At 39.9% G+C, this 21,056-nt stretch overlaps 1 protein-coding gene across 2 annotated transcripts in view; it reads right to left on the bottom strand.

Moving 5' to 3' along the window:
* The window catches only part of PRKCD (protein kinase C delta), a 90,104-nt gene that overhangs the window by 4,451 nt on the left and 64,597 nt on the right, over positions 1–21,056 (bottom strand). For both annotated transcript variants that reach the window (XM_063121168.1, XM_063121167.1), the window contains exons 5-16: positions 18,129–18,288; positions 17,390–17,421; positions 16,556–16,641; positions 15,617–15,746; positions 15,136–15,236; positions 14,503–14,599; positions 10,903–11,024; positions 9,170–9,343; positions 7,576–7,667; positions 5,352–5,414; positions 3,598–3,736; positions 1,044–1,232 (exon numbers count right to left, since the gene is read on the bottom strand). In XM_063121168.1, the coding sequence (XP_062977238.1) occupies positions 1,044–1,232; positions 3,598–3,736; positions 5,352–5,414; positions 7,576–7,667; positions 9,170–9,343; positions 10,903–11,024; positions 14,503–14,599; positions 15,136–15,236; positions 15,617–15,746; positions 16,556–16,641; positions 17,390–17,421; positions 18,129–18,288 (1,385 nt within the window). The remainder of the gene's footprint in view (positions 1–1,043; positions 1,233–3,597; positions 3,737–5,351; positions 5,415–7,575; positions 7,668–9,169; positions 9,344–10,902; positions 11,025–14,502; positions 14,600–15,135; positions 15,237–15,616; positions 15,747–16,555; positions 16,642–17,389; positions 17,422–18,128; positions 18,289–21,056) is intronic.

Below are 21,056 nucleotides of genomic sequence, written 5' to 3'. Positions count from 1 at the left end.
TGTTTTATCACTGTTTATTGTTATTTATTATTTTACTTGTTATTTATTATTGTTATTTATTATTTTTGTATGCCATCTTGGATGGTAGGTTCCTCTAAACAGCAACCTATAGCTCTTTTAAACAGCTAAATGGCTTGGGGCCAGGTTATCTGAAGAATCACCTCCTCCCATATGTACTTGCCCAGACCCTAAGAGCATCCCCAGGGGTCCTTCTCCATGAGCCCCTGCCAAAGGAAGGGGGGCAGATAGCTAGCAGGAGGTGGGCTTTTACTGCTGTGGTACCCTGGCTGTGGAATACCCTTGCCTGGCACCTACATTGTACTCCTCGCGCAAGGTGAATGCCTTTTCATTTCCCCACTATTTTAGCAATTTACTATCCCAGTCTTTTAACTCTGCTGCTTTAAAACCGCATTTTAGATATCAGCATTGTTGCTTAGTTTTATTCCGGTTGTAAGCTTTCATAATATATCTTATGCTATACTTATCGCTTTAACTTTTGTGAACTGCCTAGAGAGCTTCAGCAATTGGGTGGTATAGAAATGAAATACATACATACATAAATAAACAAAACAAACAAAAAAGCATTTTTTTCTTGGCTCTATTTCACAAAAATCTTTGCTTTGGAGGCAGGACACAACACACTAACCCACCCAGTGTGGGTTGTTGTTGAACCATGGGTTTTCAATGCTGTTTGAACGCAACATGTTTTCTGCAGGGTGGGTTATTGTGTTGTTTTCTTAAAGATAGCTTCTTAACCATGCAGTGTGGTTTATTTTTCTCAAACCATCCACCTTGAAAACCCATGGCTTGTCAATAAAGGCGGTAAATAAGCCACACTGCATGGTTAAGGAGCAGAAAACAAACTGCATTCAGACAACATGATCATTGTGGGTTAGTGTGTTGTGTGAACCCAGCTTTAATCTCTTTGTAAAAGCACAATTAACAGCAGGTTCAGCATAACAGATTAGGTTCAAATATCCTCAGTTTCATTTCATTTCATTTTATTGCACAAAGGACATGAATTAGCCTTAGCCAGTGTTCACCTTCTCTAGTATATCCTTAGATTCCTTGGTAATCCAGCGTGGGTAATGAGGTGTATCTACTCGAATTGACTCAAATAACTCATCTTCATCATCACCATGGAATGGAGATTGTCCAATAAGCATCTCGTACAACAAGACTCCAAATGACCACCAGTCCACAGAAAATGTATACTTCAGCCCTTGCAAGATCTGTTGCACATAGGAGAAAAGAGCAGCTGTGAAATATAATGAAAAGCTTTCCTGCCAATATGTTTCTTTAACTCCTCAAGAGTTGTGATTAATCTCACTTTAGTGTTCTGTCCAAATCTGGACAAACTTAATCTCAACTATGGCTTGAAACAAACTAAATGAAACTGGCTCCCCGCTGTTACCTTTCTTTCTTTTTTCTTTTTTAAACAAACTACAGTCAAATTTAGCCACTACACAGCTTGTTTGGTTTGAGTGCAATGCTAAATTGCAGTTCCTCAGAAATGAAAGCAAAAGTTTACCATCTCCTTGAAAAAAGCTTATGTTCTCCTTGCTGGGGAAAGAGGGCGTGTGTGAGCCCAAGTCTCACTGCAGTTCATTCGCATAACAACAACCCTTAGCGTTCTGTTGTGTCTGAATGCAGCCATTGTATATGTTTCAAAGCAACTCCCATTAAACATACTTTATTTATGACCAATTGTAATAGTATTTTATTTGTGGTAAGATGCTAGGAGAGAAGAACTAATTATTGCATTGTGTAAGTATGTGCATGTTATGTTCTGTAATAACAGGTTCATTCCACATACAGCTATTTTCTTCTATTATTTATTAACCTATTGATTTTTATACCACCATGGGAGAAATACCTTGTTATCAGAATTGAGGGCTGCTTTGCACATTACAGTAGAAGTGGCTGAACGCTAAAATTCTGTGTGTGTATATACACACACCTCTACTCTGAAATGTGTGGCAACTACATATATTTTCATTCTGTATGCATTATGAAAATATGCTCCTGGGAGCTATAATTGCCCTCAGTTCTATAACACATCTTTATGATTTACATGTGGTTAAAAATAAAATAAAAACACACACATTATGGCTTAGCAGCAGGTATGTGCTAATTCTAAAAATACCCACTTCTCTAGTAGTATGTGGTATATTAAAGCCTTAAAGACTGAGCATTTGGTTTTCCATATTTTACTAGTGTAGACATATGACCCTCCAATTTTTTTGAGTGAATACTCTGATCCTTCCAGATTTTAATCAGTATGTAAAATTTAAAAGAATGTTGTTGATTCCATTACATCTCAGTGTAATATTCAAAGCATAATTCCAATTGAGCTCTGACACAGTGAGCCTTGGGATGACGCATATTTTGCCCACCCTTTCCTGGCTTATAGTGACATCTAATTTGAATGAATAATACAGGTTTACTTGTACTCAGAATCTCCTGGGCTAAACCCACAATCTGCTCCACTCATTCAATGCTAATAAAGATCATGAGCTAGTGAGGATCCCAGGAACAGATAAACCCAGTATTTGGAAGGATCCGGTGTTATTTCCTATCTGGTAAGGCAATGGCACAGACCTGAGCTGCGAGCCCTCTCTGATTCTTTAGATGCAGGGCCATTTCTTGGGGTGGGGTAGGGAGGGTGAACAGTGTGACCACCTTAGGCTCCAAATTTTGAGGGCAGAAAACAACCCCCTTAAGGTGGCAGCAGCCATGTGATGGTGATGGTGTCTGGTGGTGCCACTCCAGGTCCTCTTAGCTGGTGCCGGGAGCCACATGCTCCTCTGCTGCCAGAAGGACTGTGACTTTCGAGAGTGCCACTCACCCAGTGCACAACTCCTCAGAGCTAAGCATGGGGCAGGGTAGGCCCTCTGGGAAGTCCCACTGGCTGCTTCCCTACTACAGCAAATTCTGTGGCAGAAAAGTAGCCAGCAAGGATCTCCAGGGAGTCCACCTGGTGGCAGCCCAAATACCTCACTACAAAGGGTCCTTCCTTAAAGCAAGGGTGAGGTAGCCTTGGAGACTGCCTATGTTGCTGCAACACAGGTGATCTCCAGGGCCACCTCACCCAGAATGGCTCACTAGGTAGAACCTTTCACAGTGAGGCAGTCAGACAGTTGCCGGGTGAATATGGAAGTGGAGAACAGTCCATGGGGACTGGGGAGACAAGAGGAGAAGGTGGTGGCAGCTAGAAGGGATGCATGGGAAAGGGAAAGAGAAGAAGAGATGAGGGGGCAACAGCATCAGCCAGGGTGGACAATGAAGGGAAAGACAAGAGAAGGGGCAGCACTGCCACAAGAGAGGGGGTAGGAAGGAGCTGCATGGTGGTAGAGAGGTGGCTGGGAGTGAGAAGATGAGGAGGTGGAAGGTGGTGGTGGGACAGTAGAAGCAGCTGCTGCTGGGGCAAGCAAGAATGAAGAGAGGTGGCCTGTGTTGTATCAAAATATCACCTTGCCTAGAGGTGAAAATATATGGAGATGGTCCTGCTTAGAGGTAGAGATTAATATCCTATTTATTGATTGTGTTAAAGATACCATTTGTAGTATTTGTATGTTACATATGTACATTCCTTACTTCAGGTGCTATGTAGTCTGGGGTACCACAGAAAGTCGTTGCCTTGTTCTCGCCAACTACATTCTCTTTGCACATCCCAAAATCAGCTATTTTGATGTGGCCTTCTTTATCAAGCATCACATTGTCTAGTTTGAGGTCCCTGTGTAAAAAAACCCCCAGCACAGCATTTAAATTAGAAAAAAAAGAGAGCTTTGGCTACTGGGCGGTATAGAAATGCAATAAATAAATAAATAACAATTTTTTAAAAATGACCTGAAAGTTCCATGTTAATATAGTAGTAAACTCCCACTTAAAAACAACACCCCCCAAAAAACCCACTACTTGTTTTCAGACTTGAAGGATGCTTCCGTCAGCATTAATATAAAACTATTTCCAAGCCTACAAGAATGGATTGAAGTTGGGAAACAAGTAAATGATTGCTTCGCACAATAACTTTACTAAAAATTACCTCATGCTAAAGGTATGGTCAATTAAATCATGGAAGCCATAGAGAAATGAAAATTATTGCTTTTGAAGCTGAGGCAAAATGCAGAATCCTTAAGATATTCACTTTGGGGGTCCATGAGGGAATTTTGCACTGGTAGCAAAGCCATCACTGGTTCAGTAAGGCTGCAATCCTACACATACTTACTTCTGAGTAGACATATATAGGATTGCGTTGCAAGCTGTGTTATTTACTATATTCGAATCTAATACAGAAGTACAGTTCAATTAAAAGTTAGATTCTCATATTCTCTGTATGTCTCCAGTGCCTAAATACCTCATGGTCTTAGCTTGTATAGATATATTAGTAATGATTTTATATTAGCAAACTACATCAATGATAGTTCATTGAATTGTATAATTAACTACGCTTTAATAATAATAAGAAGCAGGCTGTCTCTTCAGGATTGGGAACAGCTGCAAAAGGAAAACCAAGCAAAGCTCAATGTGTACTCAGATTTGTTCCATATGTACATGTCCATTCTTTAGCTCTGGCTTTAGGCAGAGCTCTGAAAGTCAAAACTCTTAATTAGTGGCCAATAAAGTTGAAATATATTTAAAAAACACACAAGTATGACCAAGGTCATTAGCAGAGAAAATGATAGATCCTGCATGTTCAAAGCAAAATAAATGCCTTTCTCATGTCTTCTTTCAAAAGTTTCAGATTTTATATTTTAATTGCATGAATTTGACACTATGTAGGGAAAAGAAGCAAATGAATCTTTAATTCCATCAGGCTTTCTCCAGAAGATGATCAAATTTGGCCAATAGCATTCAAAGGTACTTTCTTGTATTGCAAGCTAAAATCATTTGGACTTCTAACACCTTTCCATAATTTGTTATTCAAGGCAAAAAACTTTGGTCAGTACTTTGACAAGAGGTCAGCCTGTTGAAATGCTGCGTCAAATACTATCAATCTCCTTTGCCACTGAAATGAAGACAAAGTGTCTCAGTCTTGGGGCTAAGTGCCTGGCAGAATGTGAATCAAAGACTCTTCTGTGTAATGTAAATAATATTTCTTTATTCTTGTTTCCAAGGAGAAAAACACAAGAAAACAATTATAGATTAGTCTCAAGTGCTTGCTGAATTTTTAACACTTTTGGACTAAAATCAAAATGTTAATAAGGAGCAGTGCCTTGTAAAATACTGTATTTGTAAGTTAATAACAGAATCCACCAATTCCTCACCAAGATGTAATTGTTGCAATGTTTGAAAAGACTCTTACCAACCAACCAACCAACCAATCAATCAATCAACCAACCAACACTCACCTATAAATAATGCCTTTGCTGTGAAGAAACTGTAAGCCACACAATATTTCAGCTCCATAAAACCTGAAATAGAGCAAAAGCTCTTTAAAACAGCTACAAAGTCCTAATTTAAGCCTAATGATGTTGTAATAGCTATTCCTCTTGCATTCAAATAAATACTGGGACCCTAGTCTGGTCATAGTGCATCAACCTTAGTTCTTTCTATACCTACTTAAGAAGTAGGGCAGGATGCCGATAGGAACATAGAATGCTGCCTTATACCAGCAGTTGTGAGAGGAAGGAAAGGCCACAGCAGGGAGGGGAAGGCCAGGCCAGGCCACAGCATTGGCAGGGGAAAGAATGGTTGGAGGCCAATGGTGGTAGCAGTGGTAAGGAAGGGGTTGAGTGGGTTCTGGTGGACACACTTGGGGGTCTTAGTGGGGACTGTGTTGCTGACACTGCTGTAAGGTGTCTGAAGATTTTTTGGGGAGGCACTGTCAGGTTTCCCCTCCTCCTCATGGTTCTAGAGCAATTAGGCAAGGAAAGGGTTAATTCAACCAATGCGGTGCATGTGCAGAAATGACATTGTTTAGATACAGACCGCGCATGCTCAGAAGCTTGTGATCAATTCTGAACTTAATAGTAAATTCATAAACCGCCGGTCCAGGTTCGTTAAAAGGATGAACATTATGAAAAGGCAAGGTTCAATCAGTGGGTGGTCTAATTATGAAATTTGGCGTCATCACTAGCTGTAGGAGTTTTTATCATATCAGAACATATGTCCACATGTAGAATTGAGATCACATGTGGGCATGATTTTTCATATGATGATGATCATTATCCAACCACAACAATAACAACAACAACAGCAACTACTATGTATTTACAGAAAATCTTCAGAAACTGGGTCTGTCAAAATACATCAACACCAACATCCAGAAAGCCGTCATACTCAATACATGTTCAATAGTAAGGAAGTTTCTGAGTCAGTAAAGGACAGCACGACTTGGCAAAGCCCATCATGTCTGTTTAGAAAAACTGCCACGAGCAATAAAAGAGAGATGAATAATAATAATAATAACAACAACAACAACAACAACATAGTGAAATGTCCATATGCAGACATGGGTGACTGAAATTGGGGAGGGCTCCCCTTTCCCTTTTCTCTAAAAGCCTTAACCGAAGGTTGCACATGGCACCCATTAGCAGCACAGGCCAAAGCAGCAGATGGCTTGCCCTGAACCTTCGGGGGTGGGGGACGGGCATTGATGGCTGAGTGGGACGTGTGCACAACAGGCTTCATAGCCAACACAAAGAGCCGCCAGGTGGCCATTGCACTCATTTCCTACTTTTGGTTTCCCCAAGCAGCTGTTTGAACACAGTGCTGAACTAGATGGATCTTGGTCTGATCTAGCATGGCTCCTCTTTGTCCTTACGTTAACAAGTGCACCCAGAGATCCCATATTCAGGTCTCCTTCCAATCTTAGCACGAGAGCGAAGTATGCTTTGAACACACCTTTCTGCAAACCAATGTGCCCCTTCAAATCATAATTTTATTACTATATGAACTGTATTATGCTGAGCTTAATAAGACATCACCTAAAACAGCAGTCCATGAAGAAATAATTAGTTCATGAACTTGGAAGTTTAGACAAAACCTTTGGCTATTACTGAGTTAGACAGAAGTCTTTGGGGTGGTTCACACGAGCAAATATGCCACACTGAGCTGAGGCATGTGCCAGCGGTCATTTTGAATATTCAAGCTACAGCCACAGCTTGTTGTGTCATCCGAACCCAGGTGGGGATTGGGTGAGGGTTAAACAACCGTCACATGAACCACAGCCTGTTCTAGGATTATGTGAGGCTTGTTGAACCCTCAAGCAACCCCCGCCACCAGGGTTTGGATGACTCGAGAAGCAACGGCTTGAATATTCCGAAAACCGCCTGGTACATGCCACGTCTCACCATGGCTTAAGCTGACTAGCTTAAATCTCTCAACCAGCAACATGTGTGCCAGACAACCTCCCTGCAAGCCACGTGTTCAGTGACCATACCCAAGACAACACTACTCAAACCCTAATGGTCTGTGAGGGCAAAGTTATTCGAAATATGATTTTAACACATTCTGTCATGTTGCATAGGTGTAGCGCATAGTACATCCCTTCTTAAACACATGAGCTTGTGCAAGTCTTAGGAATGGGAAAAACATCCACCCCCCCCACAATGTTATGTTATTAACACTTACGTAGCTCTGAAGAGATCAAAACGGCCTTTGTCCTGTATATGGAACATTAGGTCACCACCATTAAGGAACTCCATAACGAAGAACAGATGGTCCTGTTTACAAACAGAGAAGAATACAAGGTTAGCCCATTGATGTAACTGTATCCCATAGCAAGAACATATTCTTCAAGTGACTCCAGCCTTTGGTGACAGCCTCTGGATGGAAACCTTTACAAACAGTGTCAGAAATGTACTTATTTACTTAATTAGACAGCTCATACCCCACACTTAAAATGCATTTGCATCACTCACGATGGCTCACATCAATTAAAAACAAAACAATCCCACAAGAGACGTAATACAACAACACAGAAATGGAAAAGGACTCAGCAGATTAAAAAAAAATGTTCTAAAGTGAGGGGCTACCATATAAAAATGATCTGCCTGGCAAGATAAATGCTTACTGGAACAGGAAATGTTTTAACCAGTCAAGAAAAAAACAGTAAGGGAGGGGACCAAATGGACACACAAGGTAAGGTATTCCACAATCTGACTGCGGACACCAAGAAGCCCCCCTGCCCTCATCCTGACCAGCGGTGACTTAGCCAAAGGTGGTACAAAGAGAAGGGCCTCTCCATTAGCTTTTAGGAGAAGACAGGAGAAGACAGTCCCAGACCCATCATCAGCATCTGGTAAAAGGTGGGGCAAATGCCAGCGGCCACTGAGGCTGATGCTTTTCTTTAATATCCATCCCCCCTTCAAGCATTGTGGCATCAAGAGAAACGGCTCCAGCAGCCTTCACTTTTGGTATTATATAATGCGTTTGACTGTACGTGGGACCAGGGGCATTCTGGGGTAAAGATGGCAGTGACAGCTGATTCATTCAATGCTTCTCTGGTGAATGCCAGGCTTACAGGGGTGCCAGGTGCAGTAGAATGAAGACTGGTGCTCGCCAGAGAACTGCTGAACAAAATTGCTGCAAGCTTCTCTTTTCCCAGGCAGAGGACCATAGGGTGGTGCTGGGTGAAGGGGTGGCAGCTGGAGACAGTGTGACCAGGTCACATCAAACTTTGCACTATCCCTGGTTGATCCTTCAGGTAGCCTCTGTCATTTTGACAAATAACTGCCACAAATAAATAACCTACCACAGCAAGAAGATACTGTTTACTTCAGAGCAACAAAATCACAATATGATAGAAACAGGAGACAAATAAGACTTAGTATGTGGAATTGCATGAACTATCTCATTCTTTTTCAGACTAGTTCAGTCTTCCTGTACACACAGCAAGCACTGTCCCTCAGACGTCTGAGGTACTTAAAATGAAATTTGGCTGCTGCTTTCTTGCATTATTCACTTTCATTATATGTCAGTGCTACCTTCTCCCCTTTGAGATTCTCTTAAGATACAAAGTATTTGCCAATAGATAGATTGTTTCCTCTTTCCACTGTGGGCAAATGATTCAGAGCTGCAAATAGATACTTAAGGAGGATGGAAGACGATGCATAGATAAAATAATATGCTTATCTTAAAGCAAACTTACTCCTCTTCAGAAAAGGCATGAATACACTTGACTTTGCCAGTTATATCAAAAGTAAAATTAAGGATTGCCTTGTACCTTAGTCTGAAAAGTGCAATATAAGTGGGTAAGAAATGGATTTTCCCATGCAAGTGCTAAGACCCGCTTTTCCACCATGGTGCATTCCACGTCATCATCAATTAGCACCACATCTTTTTTTAAAGCCTTTACTGCAAAAAATTCATTCTTCCCTTTCAGCTCAGCAAGTAGTACCTGCAAAACAGAATATTAGGTTGGCATACAAAAAATAAGGGCTTTTCCAGATGATAAAATCCTGGATATGTTCCTTTGTGATCGGAGTACTACTGGTATATCTACTCCCCAGGTAATGATTGTGCAATTCTGCAGCCAATAGCCATATCTGTGCTCACACAGCAGAGGGCTTGTGGCATATTGAAGACTTAAAATTCATTATGGCTGATCAGATGCATTACATGTTGTCCATGCCAAGCGTTGATGAAATGCAAGAGGTGTACAAGTTTGCAATATTTCTATGCAAAAGTACAAATGTATATACATGCATATACAAGAGGCATGGGGAATTTCCAGGATGTGGGCTGTATGTGTTCCACAGAAGTTTCCTATTCAGCCCACTGGGTTTTCCCCCAGGCTCTGCCTCCTCTACCCTTGTAAGGAAAGCTGCTGATCAGGTAGGAAGGTTAAACTTCCTTGTCCAGTGTGCCACAATGGGGATACACAATGTGGCTGAGAAGTAGCTCTTCACCCCCAGGTTATCTTCATGGATCAGCTGAGGAAGCAGGGCTGGTATAGGTATATGAATGGTGTGCACACATGAGAGAACAGTGTGGATAATTTACATGTCTGAGCATGCATTTGGGTCTCTGCGTGTTAAGAGTGGTGTTTGGCCATCAGGATACATAGTGTGTGAGAGTGAGGTGGCCATGCTCACTACTGGTATGTAGCCCTTGGAAGGCAATCAGGCACGCAGGCTAAAAAAGGTTTGCCTCCCTCTGCTGTTATACAAGCTCAGAACAGAGTGAAACATTCACAACAGCAGTCACAAGTGAGAACATGATCTTTCTAGCTATGGTATGGTAATAGGACACCTGTAAAAGGAAAAAAAATCCTAACTAAATTTGAATGTAATTTAATTTCAACTCGCAGTATTTGTTGAAGTTTGGGGACTTTTGCATCAGAATGTCTTGGGAGACAGAAATGTGCTGAATGTTGCCTTTTAAATGTCAGATTCATGTCCAGACTTGTGTTCTAGATTAGTATCCAGAAGCATGTCAGCAATGAAAAGACAGAAGGGGAAGAAAAAGGATTTCTCTCCCAATGCATACCAATTGATATCTTCCTTCATGTTTCCCTTATCGCCAATGAAGCAAACTTCCATAGGGAAATGATGAAGCCACAACAGCGCTTTCCCCTTTGTGACAACTGACTTGTGCCGACACTCAGGGATGGAGGGGTGGGAGACAGAAAAGAAAGGAGAATACATCTTTCCTTACCCCAACTGTGGCCCTTTCTACACCTAAGGGTTATCCCAGGAAAATGGACGCATCGTCCGTGCCTGCTCCCGGGATCCCCTGTGTGGCATTTGGATGCACAGGAACGATCCCGGGATGATCCCGGGATATAGGGCTGGTGTAGACATGCCCTATGAGATCCCAGTCTTGTGATGCCATGAGTTCTCAGCCTTGGTCCCATTCCCTGCCTAATTTCATCACAAGGCATTACAACAATGCATGATTAGGAGCTAGCTAGCCATTTAAAAATGTAAAGAAAATTAAATTCTGCAAGTTACCTACTTTTCCAAAGCTTCCTTTCCCAAGGACTTTGTGGAAGATAAAACTGTCTATGTTGAACTTCCTCCTACTGGATGGTCGAGTTAATGATCTTCCTTCCCAGAGCCTATCATACTCACTACTATCTGCAAAAAGAGAAATGCAAGTTTTTGCGATATGATTAAGAAGTTCTCCCCCCTTCCCCTCAATCAGGCTATTAATTGTGGATTAACTCACATATTGTGGGAAATATGCACCATGGCCCTTTCTACATCTAAGGATTATCCCAGGAAAATGGAGGGATTGTCCCTGCCTGCTTCCGGGATCCCCTGTGTGTTATTTGCATGCACAGGGATGATCCTGGAAAAAAGTCAGGCTGCATTCATAGAATATTACTGTGACATCCAAAACCAGGCACTTTGGGTTGTTTGTGGGTGCTCAGGTTTGGACAACACAATAGTAATTTATGAATGCATCACTGGTAGGTTTTTACTGAAAACCAGAAGCGGCTCACGTCCCTGTAAATTCATGGGTTAATTAACCCATGATTTGCCATTAAATGCTTCCATTAGGTGCAAACAAGATCAATACTTGCTGTGGCAATTTATGACTTCAGAAAATATTATTACATCACTAACAGATTCTGTGAGCCTCCTGTCACACGTGCAAGTGTGTATGTTTGCATGCATGCTTGCATGAGATTGAAAACATGGAGGGAAAAATTCAATATGTCAAAACTATCTCATACAAACACAAGTCATGACTGAGTTCCAAACTTATTGAAGTCTGGGGATACCGTTGCATTTTTGTCAGTTCTGTTTGCAGTTCTCAAAGTGTGGGGTTGGGCTTCCTTTAGAGAGCATGCGATAAATTGAGGGATGGTGGTGGGCATTTTATTTAGATAATTGTTATGTCACCCTTCAATAACAATAACAACAACAACAACAACACCCTCTCAGTGCAATGAAGTGATAAAAACAACATAAAAATCGCAGAAGCAGCTTTCAGCAGAACTGATAATGCCATAAATCAAACTCAGTTTATACAATTTGGCAGAATGTCTTGGCAAATGAAAAGTTATTTTGCTGGTGCCAAAATGGTATCAAAATTGGCATTAGGTAAACCTCTCTGGGGAACAGAGATGGAAAATTTCTGTAAATTTTGAAGCCATGGGGGGGGGGAAACAAATTTGGGGGGGAAATGAAAAATAAACCATACCTTTTTTTTAAGCACTATATCAAAAATCACTTTGTTGCTTTAAGACAGCCTTCTCCAACCTAGCGCCCTCCCAGATATTTTGGATTTCAGCTCCCAAGCAGCATGTTTAATGGTCATAAATGCTGGGCAATGCAGTCAAAAACATCTGGGCGGCACCAGGTTGGGGAGGGCTGCTTTAGGAACATCAAGTAGTCTTTCTGTTCCCCAAGTTATTTATATATAACTTAGTTTGCTCATAAAATTATCACTATATTTTTAAACTTTTAAAAGTACACTCAGTTAGTAAATTTGTAATTATTGTCTGAACAGATTAGAGCTATACTAAATGACTGACTGCTACAGCATCAGAAACACAGGACTCTATAGAACAAAACCCAAATGTCAAACTGTCAGGAATGCCCATTTACTGTCAACAATGCACAATGTTGACTCTACTCACATGTTGGGAAACTGAGCATAAATGTCTTTTAGCAAAATACTTTAGATCAATAATTTTAATAAGGATTGAAAGAATTAACTTTCAGCAAGGATTTTCCCCATGGCTTCAGTATTTCCAGACATTTTATATCTCTAGTCTTTCTATAAACATGTTCTTAATACATGGCTTTTAGAAATCATTTTGTGGGAGTAAAAGCTTGGAAACAATAAATACTTTGTCTTAAATTCTAAAAAAAAATTCCTAATCCAAAGCTGTTTATTTTTCCAAGTTTAAAGTGCAAAATGTTTTCATTGGGGCATAAAAGTTAACAAAAACAAACTGGCATGCATTGGTTGCATAAGTATTCGTTCCCCCTGAGTCAAAGGAGCACCTTTGGCAGCAGTTACAGCTGTGAGTCTTTTGGGTAAGTCTCTACTAGCTTTGCGCATTTGGATTCTGCAGTATTTTCCCATTATTCTTAGCAAAATTGCTCAAGTTCTGTCAGGTTGGATGGGGACTGTTGGTGAATAGGAATTTTCAAGTCTTGCCACAGATTCTTAACTGGACGGAGGTATGGGTTTTGACTGGGCCATTCTATGACATTCAGGTTCTTATTTTTAATTCACTCCAGTGTAGCTTTGGCTGTGTATTTAGAGTCATTGTCCTGCTGGAAGGTGAACTTCCGCCACAGTCCCAGGACCCTTATAGACTGAAACCGGTTGTCCTCTAGAATTGCCCTGTATTTGGTTCCATCCACCTTGCCCTCAATCCTGATCAGCTTCCCAGTACCCGCCAATTAAAAGCATCCCCACAACATGAGGCTGCCACCATCATGCTCCATCATGGGGATGGTGTTCTTAGGGCGATGAGCCCTGTTGACTTTTTTACTTCTTGCCACTCTTCCATAAAGCCCAGCTTTGTGTAGCATCCGGGTGATAGTTGTCCCATGGACAGTTTCTCCCATCTCAGCTGTGAATTTCAACCAACTCCTTCAGGTTTACCATTGACCTCTTGGTTGCTTCTCTGACTAAAGCCCTCCTTACCCAGTCACTGAGTTTTGGTGGACAGCATTCTCTAGGAAGTGTCACAGTCATACCTTATTCTTTCTATTTTGTTATAATGGATTTTACAGTGCTCCAGGGGATGTTCATAGTATGGTGTGTATATATAATCCAACCCTAACTGGTGCTTCCAGAACTTTATCCCAGACCTGTTTTCATAGCTCTCGGTCTTCATGATGGCATTTGTATATATATTCTCTCCAACAAACTCTGGGGCCTTCCATTCAACTAATTGTCTGACTAATAAGTACATTCTTTCCTCACTTTGACATTATGGACTATTTGTTTAGATCTGTGAAAGGAAATCCTAATTAACTCCAGTTGAATTCCAGGTTGTAACACAACAGAATGTGGACAAGTCAAAGGGAGGTGAATACTTCTGCAAGACACTGTATCCCAAGGACCAATCAATGTATAAAAACATAACATTTGACTTGGCCTAACATAGTTAACATAAGCTACAGAATTGTTGCATGTAAAGAATTATTTTCTGTCCATGTCCTTGTCCTATTGACTTTTTAAATTAAAAAAAAATGTAGTGGTGAGCTTTAAGAACATAAGAATTGCCATGCTGGATCAGACCAAGGGTCAATCTAGTCCAGCACTCTGTTCACACAGAGGCCAACCAGCCAACGGCCAGGGAACAACATAGCATTACATGGTGCAACAGCACTCTCCCACCCATGTTCCCCAGCAACTGGTGTACACAGGCTTACTGCCTCGAATACTGGAGATAGCACACAACCATCAGGGATAGTAGTCATTGATAGCCTTTGCCTCCAGGAATTTATCCAACCCCCTTTTAAAGCTGTCCAAATTGGTGGCCATCACTACATCCTGTGGCAACGAGTTCCATAATTTAACTATACACTGTGTTAATGCAATACCATTATCCATTCACAATGAAAGAAACAGATAGATTTTAACCTGTTGAATCTCCACCAAAGGCTTTCGGTTTATTATCAAAACCCTGGTAAATGCCAACACTTTCTACTGAGCCAGAATCAGACTTCCTGGAAGATCTCTGAAAAGAAACAACATAAGATTATTTTAATCCTTAAATTAGCAATGATTGTTTTTTATGCTACTATGCCCAAATTTTTCAAATGTTTTGTCATGTAATATGAGCAATGTGTATACACCTGACTTTACAAATAAATAATGGAAGATTTTAATGTCTACTGTATGTATTATCATCACCTTGTTTTACCAGTCAGACTGCTTTCTACAGACTGTGAAGGTACAATGAATAAAAGATTATGCAAAATTGGGTGGTTGATACATGAGCTTACGGTGTGTGCATAACATTAAGCCTGTTTTTCTACAGAGATTACCTTTGTCTATGTCTCTTGCCAAGGGGTAAACAGAATCTTGCCACAGCTATGTATATTTCATGTGAAATTCAGGCAAAAAAGAGAGTTGTAAAATCCTCATCACTTAGCAGGCTAACAGAAATGTCGAAGTTAGCAAGTAGTATAGTAGTTATTGCTTGGAAATCATAATCTGCATTCAGGGATGTATCCTTAAATATTCATGAAGACAAGCACTAATCAGACATACCTGACTAACTTGATTTAAAGCTTCTGCCAATAGTTTTTGATTGATGCCACAAAGATTTGCCACTTTCTTTTGACATTTGTGGTGTACATTCATTGCACATTCTATAGAAAGAAAATTATTAATAATATTTAGTATAATTTATAAGGATAATCAATTATTTTTTTCTGTTGTGAAAATGTGGGCCATTTGCTCATCAAGCCCTTTAACAGAACTGAAATGTAAAATTTACTTTTCCTCCTTTAGTTCTCAATATCAAAAAGGAGAAAACATTACTTTTGGAGAAAAAAAGAGAGAGCATTCAACTCTTTTTTCAGCTCTAAATTTAGTTAAGGACATACCTTAAACTGAGATGTGTGCGTGGAATCTGATTTTGAAAAGAAGCCCTACATACAAAACTCATCCTTTCCTCTTCAAAAAAAAAAGTGCCCTAGAATTGCTGTTTTACCCAGTGCCTTTAATGGTCAAAAGAAAGAGACTGTACCTTCACACTTTAATCCTTGCTTAACTAGTCCCCAGAGAAGACTCCCACAATGGTCACAGAAGGTAGGACTCATGTAGTTGTAAACTTTGAATCTGTGCGGCATATCAATGTGGAAGCGCTCCTTCTGAAACTGAAGGGATATTTATATTAGAAAAAAAGTCAAACAAATACATCTATCATGGAGAGGCACCCAGAAACATATCATGTATCTGAATATCTAGCTCATAGGCTTGGTGAAAGCAAATTTAACAAAACAAACTATAATAAATTAAAACAATTCAAAGACAATACAGATATTATCCTTCCGACCAAGCCACACTAGTATAATTAAAACTATTACCAATTTTATTAAAGAAAAATAATCTTAAAGGTCTTCTAATATGTCTAAGAAATGTTCAGCTTTTTGGTGAGCCTCTAGAGAAGTAAGTCTCTATAGTCATAATTGTATTTACATTGTGCTTCTTATCCTCTGAAAGTGTAGCCTTGGTATGTGACTAGCCATCCTATTTCTGTTTAAGACCTGCCTACAGTCACATAGACCAGAAAAAGGTTTACAAAGATAAAATGGGTTCTGTCAAAACTCAGTATTGTCATCATTTCCCATGACCTTGGTCAGGCAAGCTCAGGGATTACACTGGTCCTTTGCTCACAAGGCTTGAGATAGGGATTCTCCGAAGCTTTAAAATAATTCTTTGGTGACTTTTGTATAATTTCCCATGAGCTGTGTTCTATGTCCACGACTTAGAACAAAAAATTAAACATTAGGGGTACATTTTACTTTTAATGTAATTTTCTTAGCTGCTTGATGAAAACTTCTCTTTCAATGAGAAGTACAGTATTTGATTTTCTTCTGAGTTGAATTTCAATTTTTTTGCTGTAGGATATGCACAATGTTGTTAATGAATACATATAGAACATAGAATATAAAGAGATACTTACCATTGTATCTCTACTGTTCGCAGCAGTACCAGTACATCTCCCAATGATTTTATCAATGCATTTTTTGTGAATAGCAGCATTGCATTCTTCAGAAGAGTAGCAATAGAAAGATACAGACAGTTAAATTACATATTTGGGGGTGGGATCTATGAAGAAGTACTCAGAAGTGTGTAATTAATTCCCACTTTAAATAAAAATAGCTTTCAGAAAACAGAGAAAGCGACATTTTTTTACATTTTCATTTAATACTTCTATTATATTTATTATTTCACTTAATATTTTAACTACTAACAGATCTAGCCATATTTAAAATTAAACTCCAATAGTAAAAGCTTTTCCAAGATGCCAAAATGTTGTTTATTACTTGCTGCAACAGATTAACATTGGCTACTACTCTGTTAATGGGAGAGCTAGCATATGAATAACTGTTAGCTGCTGTTCTAAGGAATATGGCTCAAAGGTAAAACACTTGCTTTGCATGCAGAAAGTCCCAGGTTCAATTCCCGGGATCTCCAGGTAGGGCTGCAAAAACTCCTGCCTGAAACCCTGGAGAGCTTCTGCCAGTCAGTGTCAATAATACTGGGCTAAATTGCCAATTGTCTGACAGTGTAAAGCTACTTCTATGGCCCTTTCTATACCTAAGGATTATCTCAGGAAAATTGAGGGTTCGTCCCTGCCTGCTCCCAGGATCCCCTGTGTGTCATCTGGATGCCCAGGGATGATGCTGGGATGATCCCGGGTTATAGGCATTGTGTAGACATGCCCTATGTTCTAATGATAAATTAATCAATGACTATTGCCATCCTTGAATAAAAGATGATTCGGCCAACTTACGTCTACATTTGTATCCTTGCTTGTTTAGCCCCCTGTTAAAAAAAATGGAGGAGAAAGAGTCACCAACAGAACTAATAAAATAGCATCTTTAGATTCATCTGTCCCCAATGAAATATGTGTGTCAAGCTGCAATTCAGTTCTGAAGTGGGGTACTATCAACTAGCTATTCATTTCACAGTGGTTCTAAGTCAGGTGTAACTGTCTCAGAGAATGGCTGCTGTAGTTAAGTGGATGAAGAGGAAGTACACCTGAGCTGAAGAAGTGAATTTATAGTGAATTTTCATCTTGAAATTTGGGGGCTTCCTAGACCTACCTTAAAATCCGGCGGTGAGGAGGGGCCAGGCTGCGCTAGAAGTAGCGCAGCCTGTCGGCCCCGTCTACATGTCAGATGCGACGGGGTCTAGGAAAGCCTTTCCCAGCACAGAGAAAGGCAAAATAGGCAGGGCTATGACATTATATGATGTCTACTGATATCACCCGGCCTGTGGAAGGCCCTGTGGTGGTGGTGGTGGTGGAAATTCAGCTCCCCACCTCAAATGTATTCCCTATTCCTGTTGTATACTTTCAAGAAAGTTGTAAAAAAATCATCTTGACGAGTTTCTGAAGGAAGATTGAAGTTGTCTAGAGGTTTGAATAGTGTACTTATACTGGAATGCATAGTAGAAAGTGCCAATTAAATTCTTAGACATATACCAGAGCTGTATATAAAAAGTGTGTGTGACAAGACAATTCTTCTCACCAGACAAAATCTTTACAGACAGAGCAAAATGTAGGTTGTCCAAAGAAGGTGGCAATAAATTCATGGTTTTTGATGTTATGGATCTTTGCCTGTTTGATTGCTCCTCTTCTATTTATAGTTACAGTTCCTTCATCATCTTCCCTTATTGACTTCATGCAATCTGGAAGTAAAGAAATAAAACAGAAGTGAAATTGTGGAAGGAATACTTGTTTCACTTTATCATATTGTTCATATTTTTTCAAGTAACTTTTAACTTAGTGCTAAAATACCTAGCAACTGTAAAACAAAACAAAAAAGCAATTTGTTCTTCCCCCCCCCTTTACAAGATCTACAAAATACTGTTGTAAAATAATACCAGCTGAATAATATGATGAAAATGAGTTATACTAAAGAAAGGGAACATTGTTTTCAACGTTTATTGTTGTTGCCCACAAATAATAACTCAATCATATTTTTTTAAAAAAAGAAGTTTAAAAAGAACACGATAGGGACTAGCCCAGCAAAACTCACCAACCATGTGGAAACTTTAGATCAGATAGTAGATATCCTAGCTACAAATGCAATGCTGTAGCAAAGCCAACCCCCACAAACTTCCCCCGTTATCATTCTAAGCACAAAAAACCTTAGAGCACAGAACACATATTATAGCATTTACTATATTAAGACTGGACATGTAATTGTTTAATATGTTCTTAATTATGCTATCCCATTTTTATCTTCAGATACTTTAGCACAGACCAATGCTCTGGGAGAACAAAATGCTTCCGCAGCTTATCATTCCATTGAACTACTGATCTATGCTGCTGTGGATAATGTCATCAATATTAACAGAAGGAACATTTTCCTCTTCTGCTTCGATAGAAATAAAGATTTTATATGGGAAATCAACTCTGCTATAAAACTCTATTTTAAAAAAAGACGTTGGTTTATGAACACACCATTTCTTCTCTTCTTTTATACAAAATGTCCCCCAAATAACAAAGAGAGCTAACTGGTTTTATTTAAGAACTGCAACTCATAGAAACAGTGATGTGGAAGATAGGAAATATAGATGAAAGAGATGTATGTTGAGTCATCCTTGTTCTCTTCCCTCAGATACTACAACCAGCTGGAAGCACAACAATATGTTTTTTGGGGTGGTGAATGAATGCTAATAAAGTCACCATGCTACATTCTAAATCAATTATTTAGCTAATTAGAAGCTAAATAACACGCTTTAACATGTTCCTAATCAGTAAGCCAGTGGTCAGCAGAGTGGCAGCTGTTTTGACTGCTCTTGCCGCACAGCTTAGTAGCCTGCTAAAATAACCCACTGTGACCACAACATGATACATGCGTTATCAGAATGGGTTATTTTGGCCAAATAAGCCAACAAAGGTTTAAAAAAAACAACTCCCACCAGACGACACGATACCCATGATGGGTTAATTAATCATGGGTTATTGTGTTGTCCGAACCCAGTCAAAATCGTGTCCTTTCCTTCCTCCTATGAAGCTTCTTCTCCTTATTGAGATCCCCCAGCACTGAACAGCAAGTGTGTGAATTAAAACAGCTACTTGGCCAAGGCCAACTACATAGCTATTTCAGCACATGCTAATCAGCATCTGGAAACCTCAAATGAACAGATATATTTTAAAGAGATCCAGATGAAGAGAGTTACTGTGTCTAACTTCAAAGTAGTAGCATTAACCTCTATATTTTCTGTCTTGGGAAAACCACATAATTCACAATTTGATTCATTTTAAACAATTGCAATACATTACTTGGATAACATCTGTGTTACAGAGTCACAGTAGCAACTATTTATTTATTATATTTATATACCGCCCCATAGCTGAAGTTCTCTGGGCGGTTTACAAAAGTTAAAAACAGTGAACATTAAAAACAAATATACAAAAATTTAAAAGCATAAAAATAGCAATATCGTTTAAAACAACTATTCTGGGGTCAGTTAAAAAACTCAGCATATGTTGTTAACTGCCTGGGAGAAGAGACTATATATGGAAGTTGAACTGAACTGCTTAAAAAAATAACACAATGTAGTTTGTTTAAGGAAAGCTCTGATCACCTCAAAATCTGACATGCTCACATACTAGCAAATTTTGAAAAAGTTATTGGAGATAAAAAGCAGTATTGTGGTACACCCTGTGTCGATAATGTGAAGCTATATACACATACATAAGAGAAGCATACAAACAGCCACAGGAAACTTTGAAATATCTATTACAGCAATTCATATGACTAAACATGCAAGCTCCTATTTTAAATTTAAAAAAGCAACCTGGCTCGGTTTTTTTAGCTGTGTGTGCAGTTCTCCCCGTGGATTTCATGGGACTTACTCCCAAATAGGAGACATGAAATTGCAGCCTGATAGCACAATCCTAACCATATTTGCAACTGTATTCACACTAGTTAAGTGTGTTTAAGTTTTCAGCGTCAAATCTTTCCCAAGGAAATCATGGGAGCAGTCCTATGGCCCCTGGACAGAGTCTGGGGGACCAGAGGATAATTCGGATTCCTGGATCTGAAGTTAGAGACAGCGCTCTGACCATGGATCTAGAAATCCACACTCCCCACTCCCCCCTGGTGTGGAGAGAACCATGCCGGCTGCCTCTCCAAGGTTGCAAAAGCAACTTTGGAGTGGGGTGTAAAGGGGGCATGTCCATGGGCAAGGAGAAGAGGGGACTGGAGAAGCTGGAATACAATGTATCCTGAAGCCTTTCCAGTCTCCTTTCTTCCTGCTTTGATGCACCCCAGGTAGACGGGCAAAAAAGACCATCTAGCCAAAATGCAGAGCTGGAGAAGCATGGAATTGAACATGGAGCTGGAGAAGCATGGAACTGCCACTCCTCTCTCTCTCTGCATAGGGTGCCCGTAAGCCTTTGAGTCCATAGGCTTAAGGGCATCACCATAGGATTGTGCACTAAA

Source organism: Elgaria multicarinata, chromosome 3 (assembly GCF_023053635.1).
Source record: "Elgaria multicarinata webbii isolate HBS135686 ecotype San Diego chromosome 3, rElgMul1.1.pri, whole genome shotgun sequence".
NCBI classification, from domain to species: Eukaryota; Metazoa; Chordata; class Lepidosauria; order Squamata; family Anguidae; genus Elgaria; species Elgaria multicarinata.
The sequence above is the reverse complement of the archived record's forward strand: the minus strand, read 5'-3'. Positions and strand labels throughout refer to the sequence as shown.